This window comes from Panthera leo, chromosome B3 (assembly GCF_018350215.1).
Source record: "Panthera leo isolate Ple1 chromosome B3, P.leo_Ple1_pat1.1, whole genome shotgun sequence".
Classification (NCBI taxonomy): domain Eukaryota; kingdom Metazoa; phylum Chordata; class Mammalia; order Carnivora; family Felidae; genus Panthera; species Panthera leo.
The window spans coordinates 39,736,930-39,753,549 of NC_056684.1; the positions used below are offsets into that span (position 1 = coordinate 39,736,930).

The window sequence follows — 16,620 nt, forward strand, 5'->3', positions numbered from 1 at the left end:
GAGCCTGGTTTTCGGGGCTGGGCGAGCCCAGGAGGCGCCCTGAGAACCTGCGGGTGGAGAAGGCAGGTGAGGAGCGGGTGGTGGGGCGGGAGGGAGCCTGGGGCAGTTGCACCCTCCCGGCTTCCTCAGTTTCCCCCGCGGCCTCAGGGGCCGGGCCCAGCTTGGGGAATTTGCGCCGCCGGGGTGAGGGTGGGGGTGGGGGTGGGGGGCGGTGGGAGGAGGCGGCGGGAAATGGTGCCTCGCTCGCCCCAGCGACATCAAACCCTCGTTTGGCGTGTGAGGACAATGGCTGTCTTATTTTCTCCATTCGCCGCGCACAATGCCGGATTCTCTCATTCACCCGCGGCGGTGCGAGCGAGGTAATTAGCCAGCGCCATTCAGCGCGGACACTACCGCTATGCGGGGGGGCGAGGGCGCCCGCCCCGCGGGGATTAGCGGCGGGTCGGGGTGTGCAGCTGCGGCCACTTCAAAGGGGCCCGGCGGCCCGGCCGGCTGTGGGAACCGGCGCTGCCTCCCGCGGGAGCCGCCCGCCCGCTCGGCCCCGCGGCCGCTGCGCGGGACCCCGCGCTCCTCCCGACCCGGCCCTCGCCCGCCGGCCGGGGGCCTGCCCGCGCCCCGAGCTCGGCGGCCGCTGTCGCTCCCCATCACACTGCCACTTTCATCAGGACCTCGAGGGCTTCTTTCTTTCCAGTCCCGGGAGTCAGAGGGCACGGGGTGGGGAGGAGGGGGGAGGAGCGAGGGGGATGGGAGCTTGACACAAAGCTCTGACCTCCGAGGAGAGGAGCAGATGGTCCCACTTACTCCTGCCGCCGGGAGAGAGCTGCTCTCAGGGCCTCAGGCTCGGGGCGCTGACCCCGCCCGCCATCCCGGGGACTGAGCTGGGGGCCCCCGCGGGGGCCGGGTTCTCACACGTTCGTCCATCCGCCCGCTGCCCACTCTGCGCCTCTCCTCGTGGCATCGGAGTCACACGTCCTGGACCAGCCGGCCTCGAACAAGGCTTGAGGGGGGTGGGGTGGGGGCTTGGGGGCCAGGCTGGGCTGAGAATCTGCCCTTGTGGGATGCTGGAGCCTTAGGAAAGATCAGATTCCAAGAACCTGCCAGACCAGGGGTTCCCAATCCTGACTGTGCATTTGAGACACCCTGGTGAGCTTTAATGGAGATACAGATTCCTGAGCATCACGCCAGACCAAAGGATCTGAATCTCTCTGGCGGTGGTGTACAGAAATCTGCATTGTTACCCAGCCTCCTAAGTTATTCTGATACACGGCCCAGTGCCAGAACGGTGGCCAGTCTAACTGACTCATTTTCATCGGAGAAATTGAGACTCAGGTAAAGGAGTAACTTGCCCAAGAACAGACACTGGATTGTAGTGGGGTAAGGGACTTGGATGGAAGAGAAGATGATGGGGAAGGACCCCCCCCCCCCCAAACCATATGCCCCTTAAAGTCAACATTCAGGAAATAGTTTATGAGGAATTATTATTTACCTAGTATTTGTTCTAGGTGCTCGAGGTAGAAAGGTACAGCAGGCCATTCTTAGTAAGGGACTCCTAGGCTAGTAAGTAGATTGATGTGTGAACAATGGATTCTAATACAGTCCAATAAGGACAAGGAGAGAGGCACAATTAATTCTGCCTCCTTTGGGGGATGTGGAGAATGGGGGTGCTGGTAAGAGAGAGGATCAAAAAGTTCCAGGCAGAGGGGACAGCAGAATGCAAAGAAATAGCAGTGTGAGCATCTATCATATATCCAGGGAAGGCAACCTTGTCTGACATGGTCAGAGTACAAACCACATGAAGGCAGAATGAGCTGGCATTTGAGGCTAGAAAGAGCAAACAGGACCTAATAGTGAAGACCTCGAATGCCATCTCAAGGAGAGTGCTTTGATTCAAGGCAATGGAGAACCACCAAAGGTGTTTGATGATCATATTGGATGTTTAGGAAGACAATTATGGCTTCAGTATGAGGGAAGAAGAGGAGGGAGCGGGGAGGCTATCACAGAAACAACGGAGAGTGCTCAGAGCCTAAGCCAAGTGGTATGCAAAAGAGACCATACACCTGGGTTTGGTGACCAGTTTGTTGTGGGAGAGAGGGAGAAGGATGGGTCAGTAACCCCTGGGTTTGCTTGTAGCTTGGGCAGCTGGTGCATGTTGTGCCATTAGTAAGAGAGGGAGAGGAAGAGGTTAGGGGTGGGTGTGGTGAGGCCTTTGAATGTATGGGAAAGCTTTGGAAATCCTCTCTGGAAGATGGTTCCCAGGGCTTTGGAAAACCTCTGACAACTGGAGGGCAGTAGTGGGGTTCCCCACATAAGTCTGTTTCAAAGAATTGGGAGCCCCATAGCAACCAAGAAACTCTATGATCCTCCTAGGGAGTGTAGGCCTCCCTCTTCCCCAAACAGATGAGGCTTATTCTGGAGTATTGTTGGGGTGGAGGGCCTACAGGCCTTACTCTCCTGTGGTTTGGTTTTGAGCCACCAGGGATTCTGCAGAGTCATGAAACATAAAAGCAGCATCAGATCAAGGTTTGAGAATAGGAGAAGGGCCTTCCATGGATGCAGAGGAGACCACTTTACCCAGTGTTATCCTAGAATGTTAATGTTGGTGTGGACCTTAGAGATTATCTTGTCTATCCTGCGCCACTCACATTTCACAGATGAGAAAACCAAGGTTGGAATCGAAAGGTCACATAGGGAGTCTGTGACAGAGCCAAGCATGATCCCAGGTCACCTGTCCACTACCTGACCCCTGCAGTATTAGTCCCTACAAAACCTAATATATGGCTCTGGAAATTTAGGGGAAGTATCTGTTTTTGTTGAGTTGTCCTCATGGTCATGTGAAAGCAATTTACTTAATAGCTCCAGCCTGGGCCGCCTAACCAGACGCCCTTCCGGGAGGTGAGAGAGATCCGGTGTCTTGACCAGAACGACGGGAAGTTAAGGATGTTGTGGGCCTGGGCAGGTTTACATAAGGAAGATTGGTGACCCTGACACGGGCAGAGACGTGCAGTCTGTGGAGAGGGGCTCTGCTGGGCCTGGATATTCTCAAATGTAAGGCAGAGAGCGATTCCCCAGTTGGCTCCTAGCCCCTGACTCTGTACCCCTGGCTAGCGCTCGGAAGCAAATGTGCCTCAAAGGCTGAAGCTGGATAAGCCTTTATAACTTGTCCAACTCAACTTCCTAATTTTACAGAAGAGGAAACAGAGGTCCAGAGAGGGGCTTTGGTTTTATCAAGATCATACATCCAGTTATGACAGGTCCTAGTCTGTCTCACAACTTCCCCTCCCTTTAGCACTTCCTCCCCCTGCCCCTCACCCCACGAAAGCCACTAGTATTTCACAGTGCCTTGCCCTCCTGCCCCAAATCAGGAAAATAAATTACTCCTCTATCTTCTAAGGCCCAACCCTCTCAAGGCCCTACAGTTCCGTGTCCTAGATTGCTGATTTGGAAATGCTCAGGGAAGAGCTACCCTGGGACAAGCACCTGTGTTCACAGAACTTAGGAAGCATGTGTGGGCTCCATGACCATTAGTGGGGTGATAACCCCACCTTATCAAGGTGCTTATCTGCATTAGTTATATTCTGTGAAACCTGCCCCCAAGCCCTGGGCGAGTACCATTAGCATGGAGCCTGCTGGACCCTGGTGTCTCTGAATGCGTGTAGGCATGGTGCTCATAAGGGTCTAGGATGCTGTGTGTCTCTGTGTTTTTCTGTAAGCGTGTCTGCAGGGATCATCAGTCTTGTTTGAGCAGCATTTGAATACGTGTGCCCATCCCACCCCAGTTCTGATGCAGAGAAAGAGCACTGGGTGTGGAGTTAGGCCGCTCTGAGTTCAAATGTCTGCTTTAACATCACTAAGTGGCTGTGTTAATTAACCTCTCTGAGCCCCAGAACGGGTAGCAATCCCCACTTCTCGGGGTTATGCTAGCAAGTATAACATGTAACCTCTGACCATCAGAAGCTTCTGTAGGTCTGTTTTTCAGAGTGGTACTGTGATAGTACCTGAGATCCTGGCTCTGTGCTCTCACCCTTTTGATATTTCTTAGGAGCTTGGGTGGGGATATCTAAGGACAGGGCCTGTGGGATGGAAGGCATTTGCTCATAGGGTGCCAGAACATCCTGACACATTAGAAGTCAATAAGGATCTGTCGAATGCATGCTTAGAGTCCACTCAGTGGGTCTGCTGTGTCAACATGACAAATGACTATTTCCCAAACCAAAAACCAGGACACATCCTCTGATGTGATATTGCCTGATATATGAGATGAAAACAGGGCAAAATATTTGAATATGGGCTGCTTCTGAAAACCTAGCAGTGGGGTAGGGTAGGGTGGTCACATGGGGTAAGTGATACTTCCCTCTCCTTCCCCTTCCCTGAATGTGTCCGGGGCCACCAATGAAAGCAGTGGGCACACTCACCCAGTGGCATGTCCACCAAGCTGCATAAGGCAGACACTACCTGCCCCGCAGCACATACCCCCCCAGGCACACATCATACCCTCCACTGAAGGCCGGAGGGTGCAGAGAGGAGGAGCCTATGGCTTGATCTGGAGGAAGAACTGGAGCCCCCGAATTATGGGCAGAATAATTAGAAGTAGGGCTTTGAGAGGTTTTATTCTTCTTGGGTCATAAAAGCCCAGCCCAGAGGTGCAGAGAGGCCCAGATTGCCTCCCCTGCAGCTGTGCCTCGGGCCTTACAGTCCATTGGAATCAAAGATCAGGCCGTAAAGGTTCGATACTCACCAGCCCTACAGCGGGCCAACAGCTGGATGCAGGGACTTTCCCAAGCTGAGCCTGGCCTCCCACTGCTCCCTACCTCTCCCCATCCAGGCCCCCCCATTTGTCAGAGGTGGCTGCCAGGAGGGAGGGGAGAAATGTGGATTTATGGCTACTGACTTGAAAGACAAAGTTGCCTTTTGTGTTAGAATTGGGGCTGGGGGGAGTGGTGAGCTGGTGTTGGGGTGGGAGGGGCTGGGGTTCAGAGCTGAGGCAGGGGGTAAGGGGCTTGATGAGGCAGACAAAAGGATCCAGAGGCTTCTCAGAGCAGGGTCACCAGGCAAAGACCCAGAGGAATCAATCACCCCCCAGTGAAGCTTGAGCAGGGCCTCTGAGACCTTCCGTCCTCTGGGGCTGTTTGTAAGCAGACACCATCCACCCACACCCATCCAACACCCAACCCCACAAAGCTCCCCCAAAACATACTCTTTGGATTCACAATCTTAATTCGACTCTCAGACTCCCCTTTGGAGGCCCAGGGAAGCAAATACAGGTCTCCTAAGTTCATACTTTCTCCTACCCCAAGTGACAATGGCCAATCCATGTGGAGCTTCTTCCCTAACAGAGCAAAAGTCGGGGGCAACGTGGGGACTGAGATAGTGAGGAGACAGGGACAGAGTGCTGAGGAAGGTGAGCCTGGGCCAGATAACCCTGAGGACAAGTCCAAGACCCCACTGGGGATTATGGCAAATCCCCAGCACTTGGGGATTCCTCCTTCCTTCCCATACACATTTAGAGATAGGACATTTATAAGCTTTGAGAAGTTTAAAGAGTGTTTGAGGTGGGACTTGGCTGGTCTCCCTGCCCTCCAGGGGTCACTCTGCCTGGTGGGTCTGGGTGGAGGCCAGAGTAGCCCTCGGGTGCCTGAGTTCAGCAGGTGCTTTAACTACACCTCAGAGAGCCACATCCATCCCCTGGAATGAGCCTGGCCAATAAAGGCATGAGTTTATGGGCTTCATAAACATTTTACTAGAGAAATCAAGGCCTCAATTACCCGATGGCTTCTTCCAGCTGACAGCTCACTATTGGGGCCTCTGTGGAGCCCCCAGGCAGAAGTGAGAAGAAGCTGGGCTTGCTTTGTATCTGGCTGCCCCCCTCCCCTGGCACTGATGCCCCCTCACCACACAGACCTTACAAATTCTGTCTTTATTCACTTCTCTGGAGGCTTTGAGGTCCTACCACTAACCCTCTGAGGGAAGATGGCTACCCTTTTGGGGAAGACTGCTTCTACCTCTCCCCCCCATTCCCACTACACTCTTCCCTCTCAGTTCCCTTTAACTCAAGATTCTACTAATTTCCCTTAGCAACAGCTAGCAAGGATTTAACTATGTGCTAAGCACTTTACAAATATTTCATGTTGAATCCCCTAGTGCAGCAGCACTAGCGACATGAGCTATTCGTCCCTGTTTTATAAGTGACAACATAGAGGTTCAGAGAGATTAAGTAACTTGCCCAAGGTCACACAGCTAAGAGTGGTGGTGTTGAATTTTGAACCTGGTACTATATGACTCCAGAGCCCATACCATTAACTGTCCCACTACCTCAAAAAGCTCTTAGCAACTATTTCCTCACTGGGAGCTAAAATCTTGCTGTGTGAGGCTTTCTCTGCCATGCAGTGTGATAGACCAAGGTATGATCAAATATGGCCCTTGTGGGGAGGAAGCCAGCAGGGGCAATGCTAGGCTAGTGAGGTATGAGGAAGGGGGCCTCTCAGCTGGGGTGGCAAGAGAGAAGGCAGCTGGGCATCGGAGGCCTTGTCTTGGACTTAGACCAGCAGTGTCCAATAGCATTATCTGTGATGATGGAAATGGTCTATTGGTGCTGACCCATAATGTAGCCAGTAGCCTACTCTTGGGCACTTGAGAGGTAGTGAGTGAATCAGAGGAACTGAATTTTTGAATTTTGTTTAAATTTAATTTAAATGTGGTTAGTGGCTACCATACTGGACAGCACAGGGGTACTCACTACAGCTGATGGCTGAAATCTGCTCTAAGTCCTCAGACCATCCCCAGGGGGCTCTGGCCATTTCTAGACACCCCACTGTAAGGGGGACTTGCCTACCTAGAGCTTGGCTAAAGGAGGGTCTCCAGGCTCAAGGCATCTGAACATCATTCCACATCACAAACAACTGAAAGAGTTGACGGTGTTTTACCTCAGATGTTTCTCTCGGAACAACTCAGACCTCAAGTATTTGAAGGGCTGTTGTGTGAAGAACAAAATTTTTTATCTTCTAGAGCAGCTCTTTCCAGTGGAAATACAATGTGAGCCACATAGGTAATTTAAAATTTTCTAGGGGTCAGTCACATTTACCAAAAACAAACAAAAACCAGGTGACGGCGCCCTGGGTGGCTCAGTCGGTTGAGTGTCCGACTTCAACTCAGGTCACGATCTGGTGGTTCATGAGTTCAAGTCCTGCACCGAGCTCTGTGCTAACACCTCAGACCCTGAAGCTTGCTTCGGATCTGTGTCTCCCTCTCTCTCTGCCCCTCCCCCACTCACACTCTGTCTCTCTCTCAAATCTAAATAAACATTAAAAAAAATTTTTTTTAAACCAGGTGAAGTTAATTTTAATAATAAATTTTATTTTACTTAGTATATCTAAAATATTCCAATATATAATCATTATTTTTATTTTTAAACATTTATTTACTTTAAGTAATCTCTATGCTCAATGTGAGGCTTGAACTCATGACCTTGACTGCATGCTCCACTGACTGAGCCAGCCAGGTGCCCTAATGTAATCATGATTTTTTTAATTATTAGTAAAGCTTTTGCATTTTTTGAGCCAAGTCTTTAAAATGCAAAATATTATTTGCACTTGTAATAAATATTTTAAATTATTTATTCCTATCGATTACAATTATTTGTCCAAGTTTTTTTGTTTGTTTTTAATATTTTATTTTTGAGAGAGCACAAGTGGGGGAGGGCCAGCAAGGGGGGGACAGAGGATTTGAAGCGGGCACTGTGCCAACAGTAGCGAACCTGATGCGGGGCTTAAACTCAAAAACTGCGGAATCATGATCTGAGCTAAAGTCGGATGCTCAACCGACTGAGCCACCCAGGGGCTCCTGTAAGTTTTAAATTGTGGTAAAAAACACATAAAATTTATTGTCTTAACCATGTTTCTAAGTGTACAGTTCAGCGGCATGAAGTTCCTTCATATTATCATACAAACCATCCCTACCTTCCACCTCCAGAATTCACCTTCCAAAAGTGAAACTCTATTTCCATTATATAACTGCCCATGTCCCTCTTACCCCAGCCCTGTGCAACCACCGCTCGACTTTCTGTCTGAATTTGACCACTCTAAGTACCTCATGTAAGTGGAATCATACGGTGCTTGTCTTTTTGTGTCTGGCTTATTTCACTTAGCATAGTGTTCTCAAAGTTTATCTGTGTGGTAGCCTGTGTCAGAATGTCCTTCCTTTTTAAGGCTGAGTAATGTTCCCTTGTGTGTATGTGTTTATCCACTCTCCACTGATGCACACTTGGCTGCTTCCACCTTTTACCTATTCTGAATAATGCTGTGGCACATGCAGGTATACAAATATCTCTTTAAGACCCTGCTTTTCATTCTTTTGGGTATATACCCAGAAGTAGAATTGCTGGGTTATATGATAATCCTATTTCTTTTTTGAAGAACCGCCATACCGTTTTCCTTAATGGCTATGCCAGTTTACATTCCCACCAACAGCACGCAAGGGTTCCGATTTCTCCACACGCTTGCCAACACTTGTTATCTTCTGTGGTTTGTTTTTGGTTTTGTTTCTGTTTTTGCTTTGACAGTAGCCATCCTAATGGGTGTGAGGTAGTATCTCATTAGGGTTTTGATTTGCATTTGTCTAATGCTTAGTGTCTTTTTATACTAAATCTTTGAAAACCAATGTGTAGTTTTTACACTTCCATCACATCTCAGTTTGGACTGGCCACATTTCCAGTGCTTAAAACCTGGCTCCTATATTGGAAAATGTGAGTCTGGAGGGGACAGTTGGAGGCAGTGGGTAGAAGCAGAGGGGATTCAGGAAGGTCTGGAGTGTGAGGAAAAACATTACAATCACCTGAGCTGCCTGAGGAAGGGCTAGGCATCTGGGGCGTTTCTGATCCTAGCAGGAATGGATACAAGGAGGGGATTGCTGTGGTGGCCTTTGGAGGAATCCGTGGTTCGTGGTTGTTGCTCTTGAATGGCTGTGTGAGTGGTGGCAGTTGGTGCCTTTAGACTCCCTGTGCCACCGACTTCTGCAAACACTGTGTTTTGAACTCTCCATCCTAAAGTGCCACTGATCTGTTTGTCATCACACATGGGATAGGAGTGTGGCTATAGTCAAAGAGTGGGAGGCTGGGCTCCGGGGTTGCTGCCAGCTTCCTTCCCAGCACTCTGCCTCGACCCTTCCCTGCCCTGCAGCATCCCCCTGGAGCCTGTCTAATCAGATCCAGGCCTGACCTTGCCAGAGGTCCTGGACCAGGAGGAAAGTCCTCCCTCCCCTCCCTGAGCTGCTCTAGATCTGGCTCTCAGGAGACCCCCCCCCCTTGGGTAATTTATAGGGGGTGTCCAGGAGCCATTTCCTGCCTGTTCCTGCTCCCTTTCAGCCCGGGTGGATTGCTGGGCTCTCTCTGCCCATCTTTCCCCACTGTCTGGCTGTACCCATGATGGGGGCAGGGAGGAGCTGGGAGAGTCCCTCCCAGACTGCTTGGGGACAAAGGTGCTTTTTCCACAAAGTCCCCCAAACAGGCCTTTGTCTTCCCTGTCACTGTCTCCGGCCCTCACACTGAAAGGGCCCTCCAACCACTGCCCTGTACTCCCTCCCATTACCAGCTGGCAGTGAGGGACCCAAAACTATCCCTCCGTAACCAAAAGCATCAACAGCCACAAGTTACAGCACCACTTTCATGTACACCAGCCACAGGCACAATACTGACGACACCCGCCACACACAGTGTCTCCAGCTACAACAGTAGCCTGTGTATTCCATTACTAATCACCCAGTGGCCCCAGGAAGACTTGTTCAGGGCTCAGTATGCTCCGAGGTCCAGTCCTCAGGCCCATATGCCTATGGTTGCCCAGAGAGACATGATGAAGGACATCTTCCCTCTGGCTCCGTGGCCTGCTAGCATAAGCCAGGACAAAAACAAACTTGTGAGCCAAACCTGTCCCACCCTGAGAGACTAGAGGAGGCCTAAGTGGCCCCTAGAAACTTTCTCTCACTTCTTAAAGAAAAAACATGTTGCCTGTGAACTAGGAGTGAATGGAAGATTGTGCATGTGAACAAGGACCTATTTATGAAGGCAGCGGGAGTCAGAGCTGGAAGGGCCCTGAGAAGTACCTGTTCCCCTTGACGGATGAGCAGACTGGTGCTCGGACACTGTCTACCCAGGGTCTCAAGGCAACCCCCTTGGACGTCTAAGGAATCCATAGGGCTGACCAGACCAAAGGGCTGGCTAGGAGTGAGGAAGGGGAGGCAAGAAGGAACCTCAGGAAGGGGTGCCTAGGTGTTTCCGTCGGTTAAGTGGTTGACTTTGGCTTTTAGCTCAGGTCATGATCTCATGGTTTGTGAGTTCGAGCCTCTGGTCAGGCTCTGAGTGTGCTTGGGATTTTTCTCTTCTCTTTCTGCCCCTCCCACCCCCCCAATAAATAAACATAAAAAAAAAAAAAAAAAGGAGACTCAGGTAAAAAGGACCACCCCCTTCTATCACACCCTACTCCCCCGGACCACACCTGTGCAGCCAGCTGGGCTCCAAGGGATGGGACTGATGAACCATCTCTGAAGCTCCCTACCCACCCCCCTCCCCCCCAACTTGGAATACAGTACCATCTCCCAACCAGTGAGAAGAGGCTGGTCTGTCCTGCAGTCCATTCTGGGCTTACGTGCCCTTGGAGAGTGAAAAAGTTGCTGGAGATCTAAGAGACCCCGGCAGAGGGCCTAGGCCTCAGTGCCCCCTTCATAAAATGAAGGGGTTAGCTTCTAGATGAGTGTTTTTCAAGCACTTTTAAAGGCAAAGCTACCCTTCAAATGAAATGTTTGGCAGAATTGCAATGAAGCAAAACTGACAGGTACAGCAAGGTGCTGCTCTGGTGGAAGGGAAATGTGGAGCCCTGGGCAGAGGGGGTGCAGCTGCATCCAAGGGGCCCCGGGGGACCCCAAGGAGTCCTGTTGGCCACCGTGTGAAGAGGAGTATTGGGCTGGCTTCTTACCTCTGACTGCTTCCTACTTGAGCATTCCTCTCTAGTACACATTCAACCCATGCTGTTGTCCTTGTATAGTTTTGAGGGGAGGAGGAGGGGGCAAGATGGTAGAGGCCAGACTTGCTCCATGTCTAGCGCCCCGAGAAGCAGCAGTCCTTCCCTTGTACTCTCAGGCCAGCCCCTCAGTCGAGGCTCCCCCCGGGGAGCCCAGGCTGGGGGCTAGAAACACAAAAGGATTGGACTCCTTAATGAGGAGGCATCTGTAGTCAGCAGAGCCATTAGTCCCCGCCCCAGGTCCCTGGGGGGCTGCAAGCTCTTCTCCAGCTGGAGTGAGGAGGGGGAAGGTAGCGCCCCAGCTCCTGAATGGGCAGAGCCCAGGGCGCACAGACAGCAAATCCAGGAGCATAGGTGCCCCCTCCACTCCCTAGGCCTGCATCCAGCCCTGCCCTCCTGGAGGTTGAGGTCTGCAGGCAGCAGAGGGGATCCAGCAGTGACTTGGCCCCCTCCTACGCACTCCTGGGCTGACCTGCAGGTCCTTGGCCAAACATAGCCTTTGGCCTGAGAGAGGGCAGGCTGACCCTCTGGGGATCCTCTCACCAAGCCTGATGGGGACACCAGCTGGGATACTTGCCCCCACCTCCTGCTCTGAGGGCCTCCTTTATAAGACTTCTACCTTCGTGGGAATACATGAGATTATCTGCACAGTACCAGAATCACACACTAGCCACAGGAGCTGAGAGATACAAATTCCCATTCAAATCCAGCCATAGACACTCAGCCCACATCCATGGACACAGCCACATCCTCCCAGAGAAGACAGCTCTGCACACATGTGCAAGGAACTGCTCACACCCATCAGCTGCACTCCCAGGAGGCCCTGAAAGAGGAGGAGGCAGGGCGGGGGATTTTTATGCATGTTTATATTTAATGAACCACATGCAAATGAGATGGAGACCGTGCCACAAAAGAGTCAGCCCCCAGAGACTCTGGGAAGAAGGGTACAAAGGCTCAGCCTTCTGGGGCTGCCCTGGAGTCCTGAACAAGCCGGTGGATTGAGGGGGCCCGAGATGGGGTGTGCCCACCCACACCAGGGAGCCAGGGGCAGGAGCCAGGACAAGCTCCAGCGCCCAACCTGCTGTGGGGGGAGGGCTCCTTCTGGGAGGGGATGACTGTCCCAGTTGATGGAGTGCCGGAGGGGAGGGGCTGCCTGCCTGGACAGATGGTGAGCCGCCTTCCCGCACTTGAAGCAAAGTGGATTTTAATGAAATCGCAGCCCTGGTGCTGAAGCTGGGAACCCACGTGGGAGGGGTGCCTTCCCTGGGTTTACAGCGTGGGGTTGGGGCTGGGTGGGAGTGAGGGTGGGTAGACACACTTAACTAGCCTGAAATGGGGTGTGGGGTGCACCACAGCCCCTCTGCCCTGGGCTCTGCAGACCAGAGTTCAAGCAGTTCAGATCCCCAAAAGGTGGGGAGGGGGTGTCCCTGAATATTTATGACACATTGAAATGTAGATTGTAGGTCTGACAGTCTTCTGTGAAGCTTGTCACCTTGGATGGATATACCACTCTCTCGGGGTGCATCGAGAGACTGCAGAAGAACTGGAGACAGGGATGATGAGGAAAGGCAAAAGAGGCTGCTGGGCGTGGTCATAAAATGGGGTTTAATGACTGGTGTCTCTGCTGGGTGACACTGGACTGTTTCCCCTCTCTAGCCTCAGGTTCCTGGTCCGTAAACCATGCAGCATAATCCTCCAGCCTTGGATACCTTAGAGGGGGTTTATAAAAATAAATCTGGAAGCAGCTGAAAAAGTGGGGAGTGGGACTTGGGAACAGGGCTTTCTCTGACTGGCCTTTGTGGATCGTCATCCCGAGATCGCCTTGTTTGAGGTCTGGCATCCAAGAATTTGTCCAGACCTTTCTCAGAGTGTTCCAGCCCTATGCCGCCCTGTACAGGGAGATGCTTCCCAGGGTAGGAGGCAGGGTAAGTGACGAGGTGTCCCCCACGCTGTTGCCCTGCGTCTACCAGCTCCAGGAAAACTCCATGACCCTCGGCAGTGAGTTCCAGGGCTCCAGGAAATAGGACTATGACCCACACACCAACACTCTTTCCCCTCGCACCTTGGCCATATGCCTCTTCCATACACACATCCCTGTGTTTCCCCAGCCATGTCCGACTTCCACGTGCATCCTCAGGCCACCGTGGGAGAGGAGGGCGGTGTGGCCCGCTTCCAGTGCCAAATCCACGGGCTGCCCAAACCCCTAATCACGTGGGAGAAGAACAGAGTCCCCATTGACACGGACAATGAGAGGTGAGCCACACGAGGGAAAGCTGGAGGGAAGACGGGGAGGTAGGCCCAGTGTCTGGGCTCTGAGGGACCTCATGCAGCCTCTGGGCTGGTGCTGTGTGGAGATTAAGTATCCACGTGGCTGGCAGGGCCCAGATTTGATGCTCGGTGGATTTTTAAAGACTGCGTGTGACTGTCGTCAGGGCTAGAATTGTGGTGCATCCACCTGCCAGAGTCCCAGCTTGTGTGTGTGATGACGATGATGACAGTGTTGATCTCGGGACAGCACCTGCAGACTGGGCTGTGATGTCAGTGTCCATGTGGCCGACGATGGTGATGGTGGTTGTGCTGGTGGTTGACTGTGCCCTTTGCTCCAACAGGTACACACTGCTGCCCAAGGGGGTCCTGCAGATCACAGGACTTCGGGCTGAGGACAGTGGTGTCTTCCACTGCGTAGCCTCGAACATTGCCAGTGTCCGGGTCAGCCACGGGGCCAGGCTCACCGTGTCAGGTGAGGCTCTTTTGCTCTGCCTAGTTCTGCCCCCAACTGCCTCCTGACTTATCCTCACTCTCCAGTCAGTCCCTCTTCAACTGACCCCTGGAGACTTATCAGCCAGGTGTATGTAGAGCACCTGCTAAGCACAAAGCTCTGTGTTCCCGGTGGTGAAGGTTCGGAAGGAATGAGGCCTGCTCTCTGGCTCAGCTCTACCAGGGGAAGCCCATCCTCTGCTTAACCCGGGCTGGGTTAAGCTCTCCCATTGCCAGAGGGCCTGGCCGGGCTGGGTGAGGAGGGGTGGATGTGTGCCATGCCCTGGGGCCCCTGGCATCTTCTCTCTGCCCACAGGACCTGGCTTCTGGGCTGGATCTTGTTGCCCATTCCCCATGTCCTGGGTTGTGGGTGGGATGAGGTGGGAAGGGTCACAGCTGAAGTGAAGAAACATGGCATCTTCCTCCCAGGCTCAGGCTCCGGGGCCTACAAGGAGCCAATGATACTCGTGGGGCCTGAGAACCTCACCCTGACAGTGCACCAGACTGCGGTGCTTGAGTGTGTCGCCACGGGCAACCCGCGCCCCATTGTGTCCTGGAGCCGCCTGGGTGAGCCTCATCCTATAGCCCCAGCCTCTCCCACCCTATCCCACCCTCTGGGAGGGCGGTCTCATCACCCAGCTGTGGGGGGGGGGACTTTGAATCCTGTTTGTTCTCCATGGGGGTCTGTGCTCTCTGGGGCCTTACGGAGGGGCTAAGTTTCCCTCTCCTTGGCAGGACTGGGGAGGGTGGCCTGCCCACCACATTCTCCCTCCCCCTGCGAGGATGGCTTAGCTCCCTGGGTTACCTCATCCAGTCCCCAGCAGTCCTGCGCTGTTCCCGCCTCCAGGCTCCTCTCTCAGTGGCATCAGGCTCTCCAGAACCCCTCAGCAGCGTTCTTTCCCCAGGTTCTTTTCCCTCCTGTGTGTCCCTGCCTTCTATACCCCGGCTATATTCCCCAGTGGTGCAACTCCAAACCCCTCCAAGTCTCAGCCAGTTGTCACACCCTGTCTCTGGGCCCCCCAGTCTCTAGCCTGGCCCCCTAAATCCCCAGCCTAAATCCCTAGGCAGCTGAAGGAGAGAAATGAAAGGGTGCAGATGGGCCCACATTGTCTGAGTGGAAAGGTCACTAGGGGAAGGAGAGTCTGGAGGGGATGGGGTGGGGTCGCATTCACAAGGAGACTGTGCCACATTGTAGCAGCTGAGTGATTGGGGAAGGAGGGGGCAGCAGGCAGGATAATGGAGTAGATTTCACCACTTCAGGGACTGAATGGGGAGCTGTCTCCTTGCATTCTGACTGTGCTAATCTGATCCTGGGGTGAGGGCGAGGGGGGGGCGGGGGGAAGGGCCCAGTCCCTGGGAGAGGCTGGAAAGAGTGGCCTCACCATTAGGAGGAGCCCATAGGCACTGCAAGGACCATCTGGTCCAACATTTCCCAAAGCATGATCTGCAGGGAGGAAATAATGGCTTGGTGGTCTAACCTCTCACAAGTTCGGGAAACAGATTTAACCAGGTCTCTTTGCTGTGGGACTTCTCAGAGGCTTTACATTAAAGGGCAATGTGACAGTCCACGAGTAGAATGAAAATTTGAGCATGGAATTTTTTTCAGGAGAGACAAACCAGGCTGGGAAACCACCCACCTAATCCAAACCCCCTACTTTCCTGAGAAGGGACTTAAGGGTCACCAGTGAATCAGTAAAAATGCTAGAATTAGGGCCCAGGTCTCTGCTGCTAGGCAAGAGTTTTCAGTGCTGCTCCTGCTTTTTCCACAATACTGTGATGCTTGGGAGAGAAGGTGCAGAGGTCAAAGATTGAGGTTCCTTGGGGGCACCTTGATGGCTCATTTGGTTAAGCATCTGACTTAGGCTCTGGTTCATGAGTTCGAGCCCCACATTCGGACTCTGCTGTCAGCACAGAACCCACTTCGGATCCTCTGTCTCCTCCTCTCTCTGCCCCTCCCCTGCTTTCTCTCTCCTCCTCCCCCCAAATAAAAAACATTAAAAAGTAAAAAGATGGAGGTTCCCTGGAAGACTGGTGGAATGTCCAACAATCTGGACCATTCCTCACTTCCCCCTCTTCCACACTTACCTCCCTGACCCTTCCTCACTCCTGCTTCCCCTTCTCAGATGGCCGCCCCATTGGGGTGGAGGGCATCCAGGTGCTGGGCACTGGCAATCTTATCATCTCAGATGTAACCGTCCAGCACTCCGGCGTCTATGTCTGTGCAGCCAACAGGCCAGGCACCCGGGTGAGGAGAACAGCACAAGGCCGGCTGGTGGTGCAAGGTACGGACCTCCCCGGCCCCACATCACCCTCCTCCTGCCCCATTCCTTCCTCCCTTCATCAACATCCCTGGCACACGCTTGGGGCCCTGTACTAACCTTAACCGTGGCTCCTGCTCCTCCCCAGGCCTCCAGGCCAGGCCAAAAGGCGGCTCCCACCTTGCATTCACAAGAATGGGAAGGCATTCTTGGTTATCGACCCCCTGTGGGTCCCACTGGCTGTCCCTGCCATCCCTCCACCCCCCCACCTCCATTTTATAATCTCCACTGATTCCCCCAACCCCATGTTCTTCACACGTGTCCCCCCTCCCACGTGCTGTTTTCACACACATGTGGCACCTGCAAGCTCACACCTGCTTGCACACTCTCAGGTGTTTGTCATTCTCACACTCACACCCAGCCACATGCACACACACAGCTGGTCTCCATGCGCAGGGTGTGTGGGGAGGGGGCGGGTGTTAGCCTCTGAAGCTGATCAGGTCCTTCTGTCCATTCCCCTGTCCTGGGGCTCAACTGTCCCCATGAACTGGGCTGAGATCCCATTCTCAGGGGTTTTCGGCAGTGGCTCCCTCCCAGAGAGC

At 53.1% G+C, this 16,620-nt stretch overlaps 1 protein-coding gene across 1 annotated transcript in view; it reads left to right on the forward strand.

Annotated features, from left to right (window-relative positions):
* Positions 1-16,620, forward strand: part of IGDCC3 (immunoglobulin superfamily DCC subclass member 3) — a 40,698-nt gene that overhangs the window by 20,126 nt on the left and 3,952 nt on the right. The window contains exons 3-6 of the mRNA XM_042941688.1: positions 13,112-13,256; positions 13,613-13,743; positions 14,190-14,327; positions 15,884-16,042. Coding sequence (XP_042797622.1) covers positions 13,112-13,256; positions 13,613-13,743; positions 14,190-14,327; positions 15,884-16,042 — 573 coding nt within the window. The remainder of the gene's footprint in view (positions 1-13,111; positions 13,257-13,612; positions 13,744-14,189; positions 14,328-15,883; positions 16,043-16,620) is intronic.